The sequence below is a fragment of the Microtus ochrogaster genome, chromosome 4 (genome assembly GCF_000317375.1).
Source record: "Microtus ochrogaster isolate Prairie Vole_2 chromosome 4, MicOch1.0, whole genome shotgun sequence".
Taxonomy (NCBI): domain Eukaryota; kingdom Metazoa; phylum Chordata; class Mammalia; order Rodentia; family Cricetidae; genus Microtus; species Microtus ochrogaster.
The window spans coordinates 73,424,980-73,448,819 of NC_022011.1; the positions used below are offsets into that span (position 1 = coordinate 73,424,980).

The 23,840-nt window shown below is 34.3% G+C and overlaps 1 protein-coding gene across 6 annotated transcripts in view; it reads left to right on the top strand.

The window, feature by feature from the left end:
• The window catches only part of Slc4a10 (solute carrier family 4 member 10), a 223,431-nt gene that overhangs the window by 97,959 nt on the left and 101,632 nt on the right, over positions 1–23,840 (top strand). For all 6 annotated transcript variants that reach the window (XM_005346462.3, XM_005346463.3, XM_026778880.1 and 3 more), the window contains 3 exons: positions 6,686–6,832; positions 12,197–12,335; positions 22,032–22,192. In XM_005346462.3, the coding sequence (XP_005346519.1) occupies positions 6,686–6,832; positions 12,197–12,335; positions 22,032–22,192 (447 nt within the window). The remainder of the gene's footprint in view (positions 1–6,685; positions 6,833–12,196; positions 12,336–22,031; positions 22,193–23,840) is intronic.

A 23,840-nucleotide genomic window follows, 5' to 3' on the forward strand; every position in this document is an offset into this window, starting at 1 on the left:
AAAAAAAAAAAAAAAAAAAAAAACCACAACACAATAGAAGGCTCACTGTAGATATTTATAGGCTTTCATTTTTTGTTTTAAACTCTTGTAGCTATCTCTAGTACTAAGTTACTTAGAATTTATTTACATGCTGCTTTAAGTTTTGTTTCCCCCTTTTCTCTTTATCAAAAAGACATTTAGTAGGCCATGTTTTTATGCCAATTCTGTGTTTAGACATAGTTTCATATGTTGTTGATTTATAGTTATTCTTATTTTTAACACCCTCAAGCTTTTCATATGACATTTTGTCACATATTTATCAGCCAGAGTACATTATGCAGACTATTAAAGAGATAATAAATGATGCAGTACCTATATACAAAGTAGATACAGAGTAATGCTTACTCAGGTCAGAATGTTACCTGCACCCTGTAACACGCTTTCTCTTGGGTCACCAACCAACTCCCAAATCATGACACGGAGACTTATTATTAATTTTGAATGCTCAGCCTTCGCTTATCTCTTATTTTAATCTGTTTCTCTTTTTCTGTGTTTTGCCTCACGTCTTTGTACCTTTCTTTCTATATATCTTATATATCTTAATTTCTATATATCTTACTTTCCTGCTGCTTCAGTGTCTGGCTGACAGATTCCTGGCTTCTGTCCCCATGCATGTCACTCTCTTTCTCTTCTCTTTTTCTTCTCTTGAGCCTGGATTTCTCCTCCTACTTATTCTCTCTGTCTGCCAGCCCTGCCTATTTCTCTCCTGCCCTGCTACTGGCCATTCAGCTTTTTATTAGACCAACAAGGTCTAATAACACTCAGACAGGCAATGTGAAACAAATGTAACACTTCTTTACATCATTAACAGAGGCAGCAGAAACAAATGAAACACACCTTTACACAGCTAAAGTAATATTCCTCAGCATAAACAACTGCAATGCATCTTTACATTGTTAAAATAATATTCCACAACTTGCACGTACTTGAGAGCAGAAGACATGCTCTCAATGTCTTTTGTCTCAAAAGACATCGGAGTCATGCTATAGAGATGGTTCACTAGATAAGTGCTTGTCTTGCATGTAACAAAGAACTGAATTCAGATACAACTTGTGGTGCAAAGGCTTAAGCAGTAGTCTTAGTACTTCTGCAGTTAAGTTTGGAAAGCAGAGGTAGAATTACACTATTCAAGAGCCAGGTAGCCTAGTGTATGCATCAGGAATCAACAAGGAACTTCTGCCTAATACAAGGCAAAAGAAAAAGATTGATATTTGAGGTTGTCCTTTGACCTCCAATCATGCATTGTGGCCTAAGTGTACTTCACTAACACATATGAACATGTATACAAGCAATTGCAACGTATACACATATGTACACATATAAACACATCTCTCACACATACAGATATCTTAGTGCCTAAAATATTGTGATATGAAAAATTCTTCCATTTCAAAGTATTGATTAATGCATTACAAGATTGAACAACTTCCAGTGTTTTATAGATGTCGTACAATCAGAAGAACAGTGTTTGCTTTTAATGCTGCAGTTGGTGTAGAATGCTCACTGGATCCTTGTAGATGGTGAGTGGATTTTCACAGTTGGATCCACTTCACTATAGACTTTGTAGACTAATTCTGTACACTAATGATTTTCTTTTTCACGTAACTGGTGACACATGATATGGCATTTGCAGGTTATCTGGGATTCACAGTTATTAAACTGAACCACTTCATCCTTCAGTGCCAGGGTCTCAATTGGGCCAAACAGCTGAAGAGTCTATTTAGACTTAGGTTCTGAACAGTGTTGTGGATAGAACTCAAGCCTATTCTGATTAACATGCAAGAGGCTGTCTCAATTATAAGTGAGTGTGAAAATGCTTATGTCTAAAACTGCAGCAATTCAAGATGACCACCAATGAATTAAAACAGATAAAATCTCCCTCATAAATGGGGACTTGACCGTGAGAGTGGCCTGGTTTGTTGTGCTTACATTGCTTGACGGCATAAGTACACATCTGGAGGAATGGATTCAAGACAGGTGATAAAACCTATACAAAATAAGATTGATGGGAATCTTGTAGGTATGAATTCCAAAACTTCGTGCAGCTATTTGACTCTGTACAGAATTTGGTGTATGTCTAGGTAATTGTTTGACCTTGTCTGATGGTTGAGGAATTTTTTGTTGTTGTTTAACAAATATTTTTATTTAATAAGAATTAATACCACAGTTGAATTATTTATAACAATTCTGCTCATTGTATGGTAATAAAATTTAATAGTAGGCATGATATATAGCTCAACATAAACAATAATTACATGTTGAATTCAAAGGTTTGGAGGCTTGTCCATATCCTTTGTGTATGTCCAATGACTTCTTGACAATTTTCTTCAGTTCTTCACGTTCTTACTTTAACAGAGCTTCCAGTCATTCCTTTTCAGAAGCAGTGACTTGGTGAATACAGATGTCTCCTACATTCCTTTAAGGGCCACATGAGAGTATCTCAGTGGCTCTGGGTCTAACCTGGCTTCTCTTGATTATGAGATTATAGGATATAAAATGAATTTTTTTTTCTCCCCAAGTTTGTTTTTGGTGAGTTCACAGCAACAAAAATTAAATTAGGTTATTATTTACAGATCATCAGTTTGGGTGGAAATCTACTAGTTATTCGTTCTGTCCTAAACTAGCTGACTCCTACATCTGTAGTCAACAAAAGCTGACTAGCTATTCCTCAGCCTCGCACATGATCTCATCATTTGCTCTCCTGATTTGAACATGCTTGCATGGTGGCTGGAATTCTCAAAAGCAATAGAGAAGAAAAACCTGTAAGTATTGTCCTCAGAACTAGGACCTACCATCAGGTTGTTGAGAGCCACCAAGAGTCTTGGAAATACCCTGTGATATTTAGCTAATGACTAAGCAAGATGTAACTCATTCCTGGCACTGGAACTTTTACTTGGTGGCATAATATGTCTAATTGAGGCATTGTCTCCTGCATTATATACTGACTCCATCTAATTACTTTCATATATTTATGTTTTAGGATGCTTCTCCTTTTAGGTTTCCATATGGTTTTTTAAAAGGCCTTCGGTGAAGTTGTCTTTCCCCATACTCCTTCCCTTACCCTGCTTTCCTGTCCCACTCCCTATTTAATCCTCCTCTTCTAGTTTCCCCTTTATCCGACACTCCATTCCACTTCTACTCCTTGGGAGATCCTCTCCTCCTCTTTGGTCCCTTAATAGGTACTTAACCTCTGTGGCTATTTGGATTATAGCACATATATTGAAAGTATAAAAACTAACATGCAGTATTTGTCTTTTGGGGTCTGGGTTACCCTACTCAGGATGATTATTCCTAATTTCACTCATTTACTTGCAAATTTTATACTTTAATTTTCTTACCATTTGAGCAATAATTTCATTGTTTAAATATATAATGTTTTCATTATCTAGTCATTAGTTGGTGGGCCGTTAGTCTATTTTCAATCTCTGGATATTATGAATAGAAGAGCAATGAAAATGAATGAGCAACTATTTCCTTAACAGGCTTTAGAGTCCTTTGGGTATTTGTACAAGAGTTATATAGCCAGATTATGCCATAATACCTTGTAAACTAGATGGAGGTCTTGGCTATGCCTCTTTTGATGAACAACTGTGAGGCTTTCAAGATTTCTACTTTCTACCTAGTATAGTCATTAATGAGGCTTTTCTTTGTAATGAATACAAATATGGACCAAGAGCAGATAAATGTGACCAGTACTCATTTAATGCTTTCTTTTTCTTTTAGCAAAACAAAACATGTAGCAGTCTAATTATATCTCCTTGCTGTATGCACACATGAATTCATATTGAATTTCTTCTTTTTCCCTATTATTTTCCTCAACAAAGACTTTCTGTTGCGTTAGAAATTTTTGATAACTTAAAATAAACAATGTCTTGTGTTTTTAGACACTTTTAGAGTCTACATTGTGTTAAAATCACATGCTTACTCAGCTTAATATATGTACTTGACTATTCCCTGTGATTGACATATCTAAATAGTTATAGCAACCCAGGAATTATGTACCAGCTGTGTGGTATAGTCATTTCACAGATAAAACCCAATTCTCTTCTTCAGCACATGGTTTGACTTCCTTCAGGCCAGACAAAGACATATTGTTATTAGCATTAGCCACCAAATGCATCTCTTTCTTTGTTGTGCAACATAAACATTATACATGCTGCAGCCACCTCTACATCAAGAACTGCTTTAGTGATGCTGTTGTTCTATAATTAAAATATTTACAATTTTTATTCTTTACAACACAATAGTATCAACATAATTTAAGTGTCAAACCAAGGTTTAATATGGTTTGTTCACAGAGGTAATATTGTTTTTATTAAGTCATTCTTTTGTTCTATGGGAAAAAGTGTATTTTCTCTTTACTGACACACATGTTAAAAAAATAAGTTCTGAACTTTAGGGGAGATATTTTTCCCAGTCCACTACTGTTTTTTATTTGCATCTCTTATTCTCAGAATTCATTGTAAGTTCTATGGAAACTTCTCTGCTATCGAGCTTTTCATTTAACAAAGACTTAACGAAGGAAGGATTTGGATTAAGTTTCCAAAGACTTCTTGAAGAAAACACTCAGGCACAATTTGGCAAGAAATTGAGTAGAGTGATCACATTTTTAGCTTTCAGTCTAAATTACAGGAATGATTGGGCTTTGATATGCAAATAATATATTTATTTATTCATTTTTTATGAAACAGTTTTTAATTTGATCATATTTTTACAGTTCCCCAAATTCTCCCAAATCCTCCCTACCCACCCAATTTCATCCTTTTTCTTTCTCCAAACAAATATAAAACAAAACAAAGATTAAAAATTCCAAAACAAAACAAAAAACAAGAGAGAGAGAGAGAGAGAGAGAGAGAGAGAGAGAGAAAGTTTGAGAGAGTTTGTTTTATGTTGTCTACCTATTTCTGGGCATGTAGCCTGCCCTGGTGTAGATGGTATACCTGGTGATAGTCCATGAGAGAAAATTGGTTTGCCCTTTCTTAGCAGGAATCAATTGCAAATAGCATTCTATTTAGGGTTGACTCTTCGTTTCCAAATTCCTGAAATTTAACATTACCATAAGAATTTTAGTTAGGGTTCTCTCTGTGTGTTAGTTAGATAGGAGTGCCATTACAAGATGCCACAGGATGGCTTAAGACTACAGAATTTAATTTTCTTGTAGTTCTAGATGTAGGGTGCCTATGGCAGGGATAGGTAGCGGTCTCTCATATTCTTCTGTGTGCCCCTACTTAGAAAGCAACTGATGTCTTAATCTCTCCTCTTTCAGAATGCTGATTGCATCTGGGTTATTTTATAACATTGTCTCACTTTGATTACCTCTGTGAATGCCGAGATTCCAAATTTGTCACAATCAGTGTTGAATATTTAACATTTGAGGTTTTGGAGGAGATAAATAGCCCAGGAATTGGTATTATGGCATATGTACTATTTTGTGCTTGAGGAAGATTTTAGAGTTAAAATATAAGTATTTTCTTAAGGGAGTCAAACAATATAATTTTTTAAGTTGTGCTTTACTTATACATATTTTCTCTTAATTGCTTATTTTTTGAAAATAAATGTCTTTGTTCCGATTAAGTGACATGTATAGCTGTGAACAAAGTTACTATAGCTATTTATGTGCAAGTTTTTCTTTGTACATAATTATTAAGACATTTAGGTAAAATCTAATGAACTAATTTGATATTTAAAGTAAATTCTAGATATGTAGGCTATTCAGATTACAATATAGACACAATGATTATTTAGAATGTAATCTAGAATAAGACCTTAAAATTTCCAAAATAATTGCCTCAGTATTGATGCTATACCAAAATGTAACAATCAAAGGGGGAAATAGATGTTCTAATAATCTTGCTGAAAGTTGATGAGAGTCCAAAACAAGACAATACCAGTTGGGATAGTGAAGAGAACCTGAGATGAATGGATAGATGGTATATTCATTAAGATAGATGACAGATAATTCATACCTGAGCAAAAGAAAAACATGAGTTTCATAGACTTGTTGAAGATGAAATGTCTCTGAGAAGGTTGTTTAAGTGACAATATCTGGTGGGTAAGTAATCTGTAGATTGTGAGTTCAAGAGAGAAGTCTGACATCAAGGTGTATGTCTTAGAGCTTATAGTGCCACACACATGCAAGGATAGACAATGTCATCCCCAGCTTTAGTGAGTAAATAAAAGAGGAGTCAACAAAGGAAATAATATGAATGAAATGAAACACAAAGAAGAGAATGGCTAAAAAAATAAAAACATCCTTGTCATTTTGTAGGGACACAATTACAATCTTTTTATTATAAATAGTAGTAGAAAATTGGTAAAATAAAACAAGTAAGTGTAGGGAGAAAGCAAATAATTTTCTAATGAAGAATATAATTATAATTATGGTATGGTGAATAATAACAGATACACTATTAAGACAGTTAATAATAAGAATAGTTGCAAAACTACAGCAAAATGCCTACTATTATTAATTTTACGTTTACATCTGTGGTACACTTAACTAAGTATCTTTTTAAAAACTATGCTAAAAGAAATAATTTACCATTTTGACTTGGATTGAACTGAGATTCCCTTAATGTGGAAAACATCATCTTCTGTGTTCTGAATTACTGAGAGGTTTCATTCGTGTACTTGTTTTGTAATGAAGGTCATCGAACATTATTTATTGGAGTTCATGTGCCCCTGGGTGGAAGAAAAAGTCACCGTCGTCACAGGCATCGTGGTCATAAGCACAGGAAGAGGGACAGAGAGAGAGATTCGGGACTAGAGGATGGACGAGAGTCACCTTCTTTCGGTAAGCCTCGTTCTCTTTGTTTTAATAAATTATTCCCCCAATGCAGAAGCCACTGTGTTTCTATGCTACCTATTCTTTCCTCCCAAATTGTTTTAGTATCTTTACTGAGGCTTATACTTAGGATCTGCTTCTTTAGGGACAACACAATTTCATGGGCAGTCTCTAAACAATATAACTCCCTGCACATAACATTTGTCAAATCTCTTTAGCAGCATCAATCATTTGCCTTTAATACTATTCTACAATGGGTAAAATCAAATACTCAGTCACTTTTTGAGAATGATACCATGCCCTAAACACCATCACACTCAATTGGAGACTTGATATTTTGTATAGTGAGGACGTGTAATAAATATTTCTATACTGAAAGAAAGCCTCAAAGAAAGAAAACCATCCCACAATCCCAGAGAACCTAGAAAACAATGTGAGAAATACATAGATCTAATCTACAGGGGTAGTAGAAAAAGACAAAATCTCCTGAGTAAATTGGGAGCATGGGCACCTTGGGAGAGGGTTGAAGGGGAAGGGAGAAGCAGGGAGGGGAGCAGAGAAAAATGTAGAGCTCAATAAAATAAAAAAATATATATTTTCAAGGCAAATCATTTTCTTACTTGCAAGAAGTCCAGAGAAAACATTAGAAGATATTACTGCAAGTGCCTCAGGGTTTTTCAGAATTTACTTTTCAATGGAATGTAGGATAAGTAGGAAGAACTCCAAGGTGCATGAGGATTATGTGCTGTGAATCTGGATATTTCATGTTGCTTGTTGTAAAGTGTTGTACGGATCAGTGAAATGTGAGCTAGAATTTCTAGGTCAATCATCAATTTAACAATGTCTTTGAAAAAGTGTTTGAAGTTTGTCGCTCTTTAGAATTCTCTCGCTCCAGTACATGCTCCACATCGTCAGATGTAAAGCTACTTGTTATTTGCCTCAGGGTTTTAATAACCTGGCTATTTTTAAAGGAAAGGCCTTTTAAAAGTGAGCATTCTTAGGACACAGACAAGTGATAGCTGCTTTAGGTTCACCAGAACCAAGAGCTGGAATGTGATTTCTTGGTGAGACCAAAAGTGTTTGTGTAGTAGTGGCAATGAGGATGTTTAATAATATAAAATATTTTCTAACAACAAATAAGGTTATATCACTAATTTTAAGCAGTTTTAGGTGTATGTATGTATGTGTTCATGTATATATACATGTTTGTGTGTGTAACATACATGTGTGTGTGCATCCATATTGGGTTCAGAGCCTTATTATTCTGAGACAGGGCCTCTTAGTGAATTTGAGGTTAACTGGTTTGTAGAAGGCCTGGACACTGAGCACCGGGGCTCCTCCTCTCTCAACATCCCTGTGGTGCTGGGGTTATTGACTTGTGCTGTCAGGCCTGGCTTATGTGTGATTGCTAGGGATCTAAACTCAAGTTGCTGTGCTTGCTCAACAAGCACTTTACTGACTACTCCATCTCTATCCCTTCCTTTAGATACTATAGTTAACAAATAGAGTTTTTATAAAAATGTGATGTAAATAGGTAATACTCCTTTCTTTTCTAGCAAATGGGAACTGTTCAAATTTTTCATTGTTAGTTTTAGTGTCATCCTTACTATCTTTGTATAATTAAAGGTTCTGTTTTTAAGTAAGACTACTAATGAGTATTTTAGAATGACCAGTTTGAAAAATGATTTTTCTCCTTTAGCCTCTCAAAGAATGTGACAAGAAGATTAAGAGGATTATGTCAGTTACCGCTGGTTAATCTATAAGAAATAAGTTTGAAAAAATAAATTCTATTATCCAGTTATTTAAAATATGGTACACAAAGATACTGTATATAATAACACCATCTTGGGATTAGACAGAGGACTTTTCTAGATTTAGATGGCAAGTTGAATGCACACTTCAGGATAAATGGAGGAGACATAGAAAACCTGAATGCAAAGAGATATTTTTTGATAAGTTATAGCTTTTTGCTTTTATTTTAACTCCTAATTTGGTGATAAATAATAACAAAATGTTTTGAATTTTTTTATTTTTCTATAGTATACTAGCAGTATTCACAGGCACTAAGACATAGATTAATACTTGCCCAACTCCCTGAACTATGACTCAGAAACACCCAATTAACAACCAACTTCCTGACCCCAGAATCCTCTCTGCATTTTCAAGATCACTACTCTTATTTCTCTAGGAGACTCACTCCTTCTTCCTAAATGGAGTATTTTTCCAGTTCTTTAATTTATATAAAGAAGATCCTTCAGCAGGCCCTTGTACAATATTCTTTTTATATGACTTTATTATTATTATTATTATTTTTTTTTTTTGGATTTTCGAGACAGGGTTTCTCTGTGGCTTTGGAGCCTGTCCTGGAACTAGCTCTGTAGACCAGGCTGGTCTCGAACTCACAGAGATCCGCCTGCCTCTGCCTCCCAAGTGCTGGGATTAAAGGCGTGCACCACCACCGCCCGGCTATGACTAATGTTTTTGATATAGCTTTATTTTATTCATTTTCATTAATATGTAGTAAAAATGTACGTTTGTATATTAAGCATCTTACTCTTGATAGAAATTTAAAGTGTTGGAGCAACTGTGGGTAAAATCATGTGGATACTTCTATTTATGTCTGTCAGTGCACATTTTATATTCATGAGTCAGATTGGTCATTGCCGCACTATGGAATGTGTATTTTTCAACGTTATCAGGTAATACCAAATACTTTCTCTTAACTGGGTATGTGTTTATACTCCGACTAATAAGGTATGAGTACTTATTTCACTTTACTCTTTCAATTAAGAGTTGATAGTGCTGCTGTGTTAATAGGAAATATTCTAGAAATATGAGGAATAGCACCTCATTGCTTTAATTTACTTTTCTTTACCAACAATTGAATTGGGAAAATGCAATTGCTTCTTGATAGCTTGCTTTGTGAAGTGACTATCAAAGTTATATGTTTACAATTAGATTTTTTCTTACTGATATGTTGAACTTTGTATATTAGGAATATAATTACTTTGCTGATTTTTCATGATCCAAATAACTTCTAATAATTAGGATTAACGTTTTATTTATTTTGTTATGATGTCCCTCTCTAATTTTATTAATTTAGATTTCCCTCTCCATCTTCTAGTTAATTTTATTAATTTAGATTTCCCTCTCCATCTTCTAGTTAATTTAGCTGGTTGCCAATCTTGTTGATATTTTTTAAAAGAATCAACTCTCATAGACCATTTTAGTTTTTGTTGTTGTTGTTGTGTTTTATTCTGTTTGCTTCTATTTCATTGATTTTTTTCATACTTGTTTCTTGATTATTTCTCTTTTGGGTATTATTTCTTGCAGTTCTAATTAGAATTTCTGTTTTTTTGGTTTTTTTTGGTTTTTTTTTTTTTTTTGGTCTGGGTGACTCATCTGTTGGTGAGTGGAGTATTGAAATATCCCCTTATCATTGTGTGAGTGTGGATATGTATGTTTAGCTCTAATAGTTTTTCTTTTATTAATTTTTGTGCCCTTGCATTTGGTTCATAAATTTTTAGAACTGCATTCTCCTCTTGGTGGATTTTTTTTTCTTTTATAAGCGTCTAATGTCTTTTCATTGCACTTTGGTCAGTCTTAGTTTGAGGAATGTTTAATCACATACTGAAATGACTGAACCTACTTGTTTCTTGGGTCCATTTGCTTGGAATAACTTTCTCCATTCTTTTATCCTAACTTGATATATATCCTTGATGGTGAGATATGGTTTTTTAGGATGCAGCAGAGAGTTAGATCCCATTTTCCAATTTAATCTTTTCATTGGGGAATTGAAACTATTAGTACTGAGAGTTATCAATGAGCAGTGGTTATTGATTCCTGTTGTTTTCTTTGATATGCTGTGACTTTTGCCTTCTTTTAATTTCCCGTTCTGGGATTACGTATTCTTTGTGTCTCAACACTTGAGATTTTGTGTAATCTGTTAGTGAGACTTACCTTTGAGGTTGCTGTTTGACATCTTATATTTTTTGTGACCAGTCTTATTTCAATTTGGATTTACTTTAGTGATTCTATTATTTCTTTGTTAAATTCTAATTTTGTATCTTGAATTGTTTTCATTAATTCATAGCCTCTTTTAGGTCCTTTAACATATTCATAACAGCTATTTTGAAGTCTTTGTCATGATTAGTTATACTGTACTTCTCAGGACCTACTACAATAGGTAGCACCTGGTAGAGGGATATTGTCCCGACTCTTCACACTTGTGTTTTTGCACTGTTGTCTAGGCATCTAGAGTTAGGATGTTTGAGGTGTCTCTTGATGTTACTTTCTCATATTTTCTTTTGTTTGGTGGATAGTCCAGTCTTTTGTGGCTGTTGCTCGTCTCTGGATCCTAGACAGGTGTAATAACTGTTGGGTCCTTGAGAGTTCTTTTGAGTTCTAGTCCACTGCAGCCACTTGGGGGATCCTGGAAGAAAATGTTGGTGTGTATTGGTGGCTAACACAAAGAAATGGAGATGGACGAGAAGAGAAGGATAAGAAGGTGTTTTGGAAAGAGCTAAACTTGGTCCCCACCAAGAAGCAGAGTATGAAGTACTCAAGAAGTAGAAGTATGGTGGCAGGAGAGGCTTCTAGAGGCAGGAGGATGAAGGATAAATCTGTAGAAACAAAAATGAAGGGGGTAGGAGGAACCCGGAATTTATGTTTTAATTTCCTTCTTGGCATATCTTCATATCTTCATAAAAGAATACTCAGAGGATAAGATATTAGTCTCTAGGAAAATTTCTCTGTGTTGTCAATTTTACTTCCACTGCATATTTTAGTAAATATAAACACAGATTCTTGATCTTACTTATGCTATATATCTAGTTCATACTTCTTTGTTATATTTTGCTATAAACATATTTTATAAAACTGTTGACTGAAGATTATATTATAGTAGCCTATGATTTCAGAAACTACCACAAAATCAATAAATACCAATATTTTAAGGAAAAAATTAATTTATATTTACTTAATTTATATTAAGAGAATTTTTCTTTTGGGTAGGATATATATTATATAATATATAGTACTACTTTATAAAGTGTCTAATTCCAATAGATAAAAACAGGTATTGGATAACACATGTTGAATGTCTATTGGAACAAAACTCAAATCCTTTTTAATCATATCAAAGTACTGTTGAATGGTCATGAAAAGACTTTAGTGAATAGAGCATAAAACCCAAAAAAACAATTTTTATCTTAAAAGAATTAAAAGCCGGAGAAGACATTTGTTATTTTGAACTCAAGTAAATAGTATCCTTTATTAAATAGACTATACTCATTTAGTAAATTGCTATTTTTGAAGCATTTAAACCATGTAGCTATGATAGACACATGTCCTTCTGTATGATTTTCTTCCTAGATACCCCGTCACAACGGGTGCAGTTTATTCTTGGAACTGAGGACGATGACGAGGAGCACATTCCCCATGACCTTTTCACAGAACTGGATGAGATTTGCTGGCGTGAAGGGGAAGATGCCGAATGGAGAGAGACAGCCAGGTAAAGATTGGGGTTGAGACAGAAGGACCTCCCACACCAGAAGTGAAAGAATATTTCTTTATAAATTAGGTCATCAGAAGAATAGAGTCCCAGTGCCTCGATTCTCCAAGAGTTTATGAGCTTTGCAGCTTTCTGAACTTGCTCATCTGACCTGGGCAGATCCTCTCCTGGGTTTTGGGTCAGAGTGACTTCTGAAGGCAGTAATCAAGTAGTGATGCCGAGTAGCTCCAGCTGCGGTCTTAAAGATAAACAGTAACAGGACTTGTGTGCTGCCGGGACTACAGTGGAAATCAAGTCATTTGTTTCCATCTTCTCAACTGCTGAATTACACTCAAACTGCTCCTATCATTTGATAATTTCACTGGGGAGCTTTTTTAAAAATAAAAAGTGAACACAAAAAGAGGCTTTAGTTACACTCTTCAATTTCACGTAGTATTTGGTGAAGAATATTTTATCCTGTTTTTCTAGGATAGGAATACATTAAATTGAGTGTTTAATTTTTTTAAATGTCTTCTAAAAATCTTTTTCTATCATTTGTAATTAATATTTTGATAGTGCCATATAATTGATGAATTACTCTAAAAATCATACATTAAATTTTATGCCTTTAATTAATTTGTGCTCGCTTATACTTAATAATTCTTATTTAATAATCATTTATGGAGTATTACATGGTATCTAGGACAGCAGCAGCAAAAACATTAGATCTTGCTTTCACTAATCTCGCAATCTAGTTTAGACACAAAGACATATTTGGAAATGTTGCATGATGAATGCTGTGACTAAGGTATGCAGAATAATTGGGAAAGCCTAGGGCTGCCCTTGGTCTACTGCTCTCCAGATCTGTATGTGACTATGACTCACCTGAGGCCTAACTAAAATGTAGATTTTGTATAAATTAGGCATAGAGTCTCAAGTTCTTTATTTTTGTATCAGAAGTATAAATTTATGCAATCTTTTAAATTTCCTCATTGCTATAAACTGAACTTCATATAGTCAATATTGATGGAAATTTAAGTTTTTTTCCAAATAAAATGTACTATAATGATTCATTTCTTTATCAAGCTTCCATTTGATGCGACATAAAATCCTTTAATTTGAGGACCACATTCCTGATGCAAGAACCTTTACTGCAAGAGTAACTGATAATGGGGTCACACAGGATGGATGGTTCCTAGGTGGACTCATTTTTTTGTTTTGCTTTGTTTTTCTACTTTTTAATAATATATAATATGTAATTTATATATAGCATTTTATGTGTGTGCATAATATGCATATATGTAAGCACACACATAATATGTGTGTTTTCAGGGATGACCATTTGTTATTGAATAACCACTCATTGTATTCTTCCCTGGAAAAGACTATTTCTCTATCATTATTCCTTATTTGCCTGAAGTTATTTGTGTATGGTGTAGGCTTCATGGGCTTTTCCCATTTGACTTTGACATTTCTGTTAGTTTCTGTGTTCAGTTCATGTTTGGTCAGTCATGTTATTGAGACTGTGTGGATATAGCTTCTGATGTTACTAGGAGATACAATCTCACAGAAAACTTCCTGATTCTCTGGCTCTTACCACCTTTCCCCCTCCTCTTTCACAACGTTCGCTGAGCCTTAAGTGTACAAGTGTTTTGACAGAGTATCCCCAGGGACAGTGCTCCGCAACTCTGCATTTTGACTAGGTGTGTTTTCTGTAGTGGTCTTTATCTGTTGCAAAGAGTTTTCTCAACGAAGTGTAAAGACTACATTTATCGGTGGGTATAAGGACACAGGTTTATATGCTTGTTAGGGACTAGGCTGGTTTAGTAAATCGTGGTTGTCGGTTTTCCTCCAAGATTCCTGATTTCACTAGTACTGAGTAGTTAGCTAAGCTCCCCATAACAGGCATGATTCTCCTCTTGTTTATCAGTTCTAGAGTCCTTTAGAGAACTGCTGGTCACTGGTAGTGTATGCACCATTACTGTACTCTCAGGGTATTACTGTCTTGTGGTTTTCTTTACTTTCAATCTTCATAATAGAAATGAAAATTGAAATTGAAACTTATATTTTTGTCTTGAGTATCTCTTTGTTTTTAGAATTGTTGGAAAGTTTCTACTTTCTAGATCATATAATGGCCTGTTTCTTTGATTCAGAAATCTGCTTATAACTTTCCCAGTCTGAGAAAGCTGGCAAGTGGCAGAAGGAACATTAGAAACGTCTATCACTCTCAGAGTTGAGCAGGCAAGATTTCATTGTGCTCTAATAGAGTGACTTGAATGATGTGCTCATCCGAAATGTCCAGAGTGTGTAGCTCTCTTAAGGAATAAGAGAACTGATCTAGTTAATTATTAGCATCCTCTATTAAGACTGGGTAGGATTCATATTTATGGCTGAACTTTTAGAGTCTGAAGCATGTCACAGCTGTTTGAAGTTCATGGAGACATCTGATGAACAATCAGAATAGACATTTAAGAAAAAGGTTCGTGTATTTTGGCTGAGAAGCAACACTTCAAGGAAAACAGAATGTAGTTATTGGAGATTTAAATTCTACTGAGTTTTAAAGTGACAGAAGTAGCTTTGTTTTTGTTGCCTTTGTTCATTTAAAAATAATCTGAGTTAATTTATGAATCCATCTGATTTTTCAAATGCAATATAATTCCATTAAGTAATTAATATATGCTTTCAACCACTTCTTTCTTTTGGTTAGTATTCTAGTGGGATTATTAGCTTTCTACTCTAATAGCAAAAATAAAAATATATTTTACCATCACACTGCCATTGTCATACACCACACATAGATAATTTATAGATATTACTTTTTCCAACCAAAACTTGAACAAAGTTTTAGATTTAGAAGTTAAAGTTTTGAATCTTAACTACTTAATAAATGTTTGTGAAAAACATCTGTTTAGTTTAAAACCATAAAAGAAGTATATGAAAAGCTAATTAAACAGCAAAATTATAATGTCACACTTAAAAATAGTGTATGGTGGTATTTATAGACAGTGAGCAAAGCTACCACAGTTGTGCAGTCATGGAGGCAGCAGGCTTCATTCTGTGTTTGCCCTTTAAAAATACTTTTTACAAATGAGTCCAGAAGGGGCCAGGTAGGGACTAGTACTAGTCTTTGATATTTAAAGGTAGCACGGAAAAGTGCTAGTACATTAAAACAATGTTTGATGCCATGAAGACAATTGATATTCAAGATTAATAAATATTCACATCATGTGGATTTTTCAGTAGAATGTGAAGTGTAAAGATCTTAGGATTAGTACAGCTCTGAAAACATACATGCAAGTAACATTATACAGACTGAGCAGATTGTATTCAAGTATTTAGAAATATGTAGGTATATACATCATGTCCATCTATGTATGTAACAATAACTGATGAAGAAAAAAAAAGGCCATGATTTGAAAGAGAGCTAGGGGGAATATATGGGAGGGTTGAGAGAGAGGAAAGGAAATAGAGAAATGATGCAATTATATTATAATCTAAAAAAATCTTAAAAGAAAAAAGTAGTTAGTGCCATTAAACATTAAGTTTTGATAGTTTCTTTCTCCGGTAAGATAAACTGTTTTACATGATTTTTACTAATCCTACTTCAACTCTCTTTAAAGTGAATGCTTTGTTTGGAGACATCTTGCTTTCTCCAAGGCCATAATTTTAGAACTGTAGAGCTCATTTCTATTTGACAGAATCAGAGAATAAAACTTCCTAAATGTTAAGCTGTTGGTGGTACATAACGCATGCCGAGTTAATTTCTTTAGAAAACATCTGTTGCTTAATGGCAAAAGAATTTTCTTTGTGTATTTTAATACACAATACAAGTAGGCAGATTTTCCCCAATTTAATCCTCAAAGAATTCATGAAACACCTATTTAATGTTAATTATTAGAAGAGAATTCAGTGTGCTAATCATGGGTCAGAACAGATCAAGACACACCAAGGGGATGAAAACAGTTTGCCCAGGGTGTAAATCCCTCACCACCGAGAGAAATGCCGTGTATTTGGCCTACAAATTTTATATTTTATTATTTGTATCATCAGTCAAATTTACTTCATGATCTGAGACTCTTAATTGCTTTGGCTTACTATTCAAACAAATGTCAGTGGAGTTTATTTGAAATAATTGACCCACTAGGTTATTAATTATAATAAGACATTTTGCAACTTATCATAAACTCAAGAGCTAAAATTCTTGAAACAGGAACTGGGGTGTCCTAATACCTCTTTATCTGCATATTTAAAGGATAAAATTGGATGAAACACAGAAAACAGAAATATACTTATATGATATGTATTATTTTTTTAATATAGTCTCCTTAAAACATTCACTTAAATGTCTCTTAATGCTTTTGGCATCATTCTGGAGTTGGCATAAAGTACTGAATCTTGAAAGTATGGTATTTTTAGTAACTTGATATTTGTAGCGTGTATGCTTCTTTTATGGAAAGTGCCTTCTGGCTTCTCCCATAATGTTCACAAACCTATGGTTCCATCAAACCATCCATGCATGTAACTTATATTTGGTCATTTTAGCTACTAAAATGCTTAGAGCTTCCAAGACTCCATTCCCTTCTAACAGAAGCAAGCTCTCAGTTGGAAGTATTTAGTATAAATGAAACAATATAGCACTTGGATTTGTATTTTAAATGCCATTTCAGATACACACACAGACCCATGGACTGAATCAAGAAGCAAGAAGTAGACCACCATGTGTAGCTAATTGGTTTTTGATATTGTACAAAAGATATGAAATAAGAAGTAATTATTAATACTCAAAAGCATGAAAATAAATAGGAAAATGTATAGAAATCACAAGATTTTTCAAAGAATGTATATGAAATATGTATACAAAAATATTATGTGGGTGTGTGTTATACAGATTCACTGCAATTAATCTTTAGGGAAAGACAAATTAAATATAGAAGTCTTGGAACACACCAGGTCCTGTTATGTACATGGATGGTTTAATGGAACCATGATTTCTGTGAGTGTTCTGGGAGAAGATAAAAGACACACACACACTCAACACACATACACGTGAGTGTAGCAAATGTCTTATAAAGTATTCACTATCATTAATATTTGGGAAAAGGCAACCTAAAACTTCTGTGGCATGTAACTGTTTAACTACTAAAATAGTTAAAACACTAACAAAATGAAAACTGCTGGTGAAGATACAGAGCATGTAGACTTTTCATATTTTGTGGCCGTAAGTATAAAATGCTAGAGAAACATCCTGGCAGTTTCTTTTACAAATATGCACACATTTTCTATTTGATACAGCAGTTATACTGTTAGGCATTTGTTACAAACAAGTGAAAACTTGCATTTACACATTAATTTCTACATGAATGTTCATAGCAGGTTTTTCATATAGAAATAAATTCCAGTGAACTAACTCTGTTATATCTATCCTGCCCACACAGAAGAATATTACTCAGCAGACAAAAAGAATAAACTATTGATGCATGCAACAACTTCTATGCATTTCAAGTGAAAACCAGCCAGTTCTAGAAACTTTTCAATTGCATTGTTCTACATCCTCAAAATGATAAAGCAGCAGTGAAGAATACAGTGATTACCAGGAGACAGAGACTAAGTGAAGGTTGGGAATATACAGATGTGATACATGGGCTTTACTTTTTGACTCAGGAGCATGTCTGAATCTTTTCTGTGACAGAAATGACATGGATTCACATGAGGGATTAAAACATACAAATAATATACATCTTGCCAGCATTCTTAAACATCTCTTTCTCTCTCTCTCTCTCTCTCACACACACACGCACACACACACACACACACACACACAAGTAAAGGAAAAGAAGCCATGAATTTGAAGGAAAGCAAAGGATGAGCATGAAATGGAGGGAAGAAAGGGGAGGGAAAAATGATATAAATGTATTATGATCTCAAAAGAATAAAGTTATTAGTAAAAATTAAAATGTTTAAAAGATGATGAAATAATACAGAAGCTTATTTTTCTCTCTTCACTGGTATCTAAAAGTAAAATTTAACTATCAATATTTGTTTTAAAGGGAATTTGATCATTTTATATAAATGCAAAATATTTCTAAAAGGAATTTGTGTTACAATTTACAAACATATAGGTCATTTAACATATATAATCAAGTTAATATCAGTTAAAACCAGTTGTAATCAAATAATTAAAAAACTATATATGATAGAAAGAACTGAAGCTCTAGGAATCATAAATGAGAATATTTACATGGAACAAAATTCTATTTTCCCACAAACAGTATTAAACCTTTCCTTAATTTATTGCTTTTAAAAAACTAACATGGTTCTTCATTGAAAATCATGGCAGCCCATGTAATACTCTAGTCACCATGGTCTTCTTCTTCCTCCTCTTTTTCTACTTCTCCCCTTCTTTCCCTTCTCTACCCTCCCTTCTATCTCTGCCTTCCTCTTTCTCCTCATCTCCTTCTTTCCCATCCCTCCTTCTTTCCTCTCTCTCCTCTCCGCCCCTTCTTCCCTTCATCCTCCTATTGTCTGAAAACCACATCACATGTGAGTAGCATACAAAGTGACAGGAGATTTAATGAAAAGATTTTTTTCATCAATTTTAATCTTTCACAGTTGGTAATAAAGAAAAGGCATATAAATAATATAAATAGGAATGAAGAGGACAGAACTTTATGATGAGATTGTTTTCACCATGGTTTAAAAATTAAATGTATCATGGTTTTTTTTCTGCTACAGGAAGTAACATAGGAACTTTAGGCTTAAAATGGACAAAATAAATAGAAGCTAGGTAATTCTACAGTAATAGGAAATGTCCAGAGACTCTAGGGAAAACAAAGTTAAAACAGGTTGGATTTGAAAAGATTGCTGGCCAGGAGATATTCAACAATGTATTAATGTACTGAATTTGTTTATTCATATGAGAAATTGTTCCAGAACACTTGTAAGACTTTATCGTCACACTGTGTGTGTGTGTGTGTGTGTGTGTGTGTGTGTGTGTGTGTGTGTGTATCCAATAAAGGACAGATTTCTTATTCTCATCTGGGCCAAGGGACTTTCTTCAATAGAGTCTGTTTTAAATTGCTCACCAAGAAGTTAATTTTGTGATATTACCACTCAATGTGATCATGGATTAATACAAACACCCACACACAAATATGAATATGTAATATATATAGCATATATATGTACATGTGGCAACAAATCCTTTTGATTAAGTGTATAAAAGTCATATTCATTCTCATCTGACCTTGATCAGCAGGTTGATCTTCAGTAACAGGGTCTTGAGACAAGACCAGCAGGTCAGAAGATAAGGAGATAGGAAACAGAGAATATAAAGTTTGTGATTTGGAGGCCTTTCCCACAGTCTTGTATCTGAAAAGTTGAGTTAGCAGAATCCAAAGCCAAAGTTCCTCCTAGGCCCTTGCCCCAGGCTATTACTGGCTCTCTCAAGCATGTTCCTGGTTTTGGAGAAGGAGTTGTGTCGTGTCCCCTCTCTATATATCTGGACCTCAGGAAAAGCTTTGATAAATAGTATTCTTCACGCTCAGCAATGATCCTAACTAGGATTTTATGCTGGAATAAATAGGTGTTGTCATGATTTATATCATTGGAATCTGATGAATTATGCTATAAAATACTCTGTAATGGTACTGGTTTAATGCTAAGTTTATGAGTCATTATAGGTGTTCATCACGGATCAGTGTGTGTTCTTCATATGTTTGTAGTTGTAGACTTCGGTTGCTAGAACAGCCTCCATCTTGCACATGACTGGTTCCCATATCATGTACAAAGAAAGGTCAGTGGAGTCACGTGTTGGCAGCTAAATATTCTGTCTTGGAGGTGACACATAATTTACACTCTGAGCTCATTGACCAGAACATGTTACTCATACAATTAAAGGGAGCCAAGTACTGATGTTCCACTCTCTCCAAATGACCAACACTAATTATCACCAGATCTGTTAGCTCACAGACTGTAACAGCAGTTACAGAGACCTGCACACGCTCAAGCCACTCAAAAGTCCCATTGAAGAGATGGGAAAGTGGGCAAAAAATTTTCACCACTAACCAAGAAGCTATTTGAAATAGATAGCTGCTGGGAGAGGAATTTTTTTCTCTGATGGGCTAATACTGAGTATGTCAGCCATATTTTATGGTAGGCCCCATGATCAAGAGTAGGTGGCCAACCTAAATCAAACTCTATATATTTTATTTTCCATTTTTATTTAAGAGAGGGAAAGAACATGAAGTTCACTGTGTAGTGAGTTGATAGGGGGAGGGTCTGGAAGGTGCTCCAGGAATAGGAAAGAATATTATCAAAATCTATTTTATTAAATTCTCAAAAAATAGATAAAAACATCAAAGCTATTGTGGATAATCCTGGGGAGTGACACTAGAGATTAACATACATAAATAGAAAAACTCCTTAGTTGAGTGAAGTGCTGCACACCTGTAATGTCAAGTACCGGGAAGCAAAGGCAGGCAGGCTCGCCTGGGCTACATAGTGGGACTTTTTCTCCAGTAGAACTCCCGCATTCTTTTCTCCCAGCAGCAATATACAACAACACAAAGAACAACATCATAGAATAAACAAACAAATAAGGAACTAGAAAAACTATATAGACAAAGTGTTCTTGGAAGAGATATGTGTCAATGGTTTAGGGATAAAATCTGACATTTTTTTCTGACTTTCTTGACACTCCTTTCTACATTACACAGTCCAACAAGTCTAACAAAGTCTTTTGGCTACTATCTGCTAATACATTTGATTTTTCTGTCTAGTTTTTCTCATGGGGTTTTCATCCATTAAAGTTGAGTCATCTTATTACATAAACAGCGATATAATATCATACAGAAATTTTGTGTATTTTCTTTTGCAAAGAGGAAGGATGGTCAAAGTGATAAGGACAGAGTCATGAATGAAGGAAAAGGAAGAGGAGAGGGAATTTAGGTTAGAGTTCATCAGAAGTGGTTGAATTAGCAGGTCCTCTGTTAAGATTAGAGAGCAAGGCCCTAAAGCATTGAGTAGCTGATGCCTGAGTAGTAAAACCATTAACTCCCTTTATTTTTCCTATTTGTCTTGATTACAGATGTTCCTAGATATTAATGAGTATTTCTTTCACACTAAGAAAGTCGTAGTTTCCAAATGGCTCCAGAGTTTTTGCTTCATCCTTGGCAGGGATACCTATGGAATGATATCCAAACTCAATTCTTGGATGTCCAAGCCCTACCACCGATTGTCACGACAAACATAACAAGAATTTTTTCCTACACAATACGTCTCAAACTGCATAACCATTATGCAAATTTCTAGGACAAATTATCTTTCTAAAATACTGAGATTTAAGATCCCCAACTCTGGAAAACACTGCTTATTCTTTCACTTTTTTTCTTAACTACAAAGGTTTCCATAAAGGAAGGTGGCTTCTTTACTAGTCCTACCAAAGTGACCACTAGTGAATTTTTATTAGAAATACTTCTGCAGAGCTACAAATATTAATAAAAATTGAACTTTCCTTTGTTTTTAATAATCAGTTACAATGGAAATGTTGATTTGATCAAATCAAAGAAAAGGCAACAGTAAATTGGACTACTTTTATCCTTATTTCCTCAACTCACAGAAACAAGAGATCTTTCTTTTTATAGCCTTTACTTTTCAGTTAAGGATAATTCTTCTACATTGTGGTATTTAATATATTTACAAGCATATCTATTGGTACAGGTGGTTAAAGTTTGAAGAAGATGTGGAGGATGGAGGAGAGCGGTGGAGCAAGCCCTATGTGGCCACACTTTCCTTGCACAGCTTGTTTGAGCTGAGAAGCTGTGTTCTGAATGGAACTGTTCTACTGGACATGCATGCCAATACTTTAGAAGAAATTGCAGGTGGGGCTTTCGTTTCTTTATTTAATTGTCATAATTTCAGCTGCTTTTGTTAGCCCTTTTCTCATGTCTGTGTAAGGGACATTGAAATAATTTTCTTCTATCCCTGTATTTGAAATAAAATAAATTGAATGTAAGACAAACCTCGCCTCACTTGCATATAGTGATTGGTAACAAGAAAATAGTCAACTTCAATATTTTCTACCTTAATAGTATATTTAGACAACACACAAAGAAACACAAGAAATTAAATGCTAACTACATATATTGATAGCCAGTGTCAATTTTCTAAAAGCTAAATCATTTTTCTTGAAGGATCCAGATCCTACTACTTCATGGATGTATAAAATCTGTAGAGCTAGTGCTTTCTAGACATTTGTTATAGGAAAACCTGACATATATTGTTTTTGAGTGGTGGAATATTTTATATCCGTGTTTTTATTTTTCATCAGATTTTGATGTTTTTAACAGACTCAGATAATTCCTTAAAGAGATTTTGTTAGACTTAGTAGCAGAAAATCCTATTTGTATCTGGCAGGTCTTTTAAGAATTTCTGGTATAATTAAAGTAGGATTTTCTTTTGGAAGAAGTTAATTTAAAACATATCTATTTCTCTGTGTTTCAGGGAACTCAATAAATCCAAACTTCATCCCTCAAAATATTACTTAACCTTTTCAAATCCAAAAATCTCTAGATATAATTTCCTACCGTGATTTATTCTGATGTGGAAATTAATTATGTCAAAATGCTTCCTACTTATATTCATATACATTGTAGGCAATTTATGGTCTGTTCTAATCTCTTAAAACTCAGAATTATAAAGATTAAAAATGGAAATATTCTCTTTGAAGTGTGAATGCTTTACCCTGATTCTGTCAATGAGAGTTAGAAGGAAATTAAAACCAAGATGAAGTTAGTATCATGGACAAATTATCAATCATAACTCATTAAAACAACTTTTGCTACTTAAATTTTTCATTGGAGGATAAATTAATAGCTTACCCCACTGAATGAAAACTAAAGACTGGTATGGGAATCCAGTATTAAAAATCAGGTTCATGCCAGGTGTGATGACGTACACCTTTAATCCCAGCCCTTGGGAGGTAAAGACAGTCAGAACTCTTTGAGTTTGATGCCAGACTGACCTTAATAGTAAGTTCTAGACCAGCCAGGGATATATACTATGACCCTGTAAAAAAAAAACAAAACAAAGGCACAAAACTGTTCATATTATGACAATCCTTAGTCTAGAAAGTTAAGTATTCTATTTAGTATCCACAGTGCTGTTAGAGTTGGCAGCCAAGAAAGATTACCACTTCATATTCCCCGCTCCTACCTCTGTTTTGTTTTTTGAAAGTTAAGGCAATAGGTTTCAGAGTATTTATATGGTAAATTTGAAGAAGACAGAGATTTATAAAGTTTTTGCAAAGAAAATCATGCCTTCTTAGTGTTCTTGGTAATCAAGATGTGTTGATTATAGTACAGCAATAACCTCACTGTGACGACAAATGCTTCTTCAGTTTTCAAGCATTTTAACACAAGCACTGTAGGTTTTGCAATGTTCTCGTTTATCTTTAACATTTTAACACAAGCACTGTAGGTTTTACAATGTTCTCGTTTATCTTTAACATTTTAACACAAGCACTGTAGG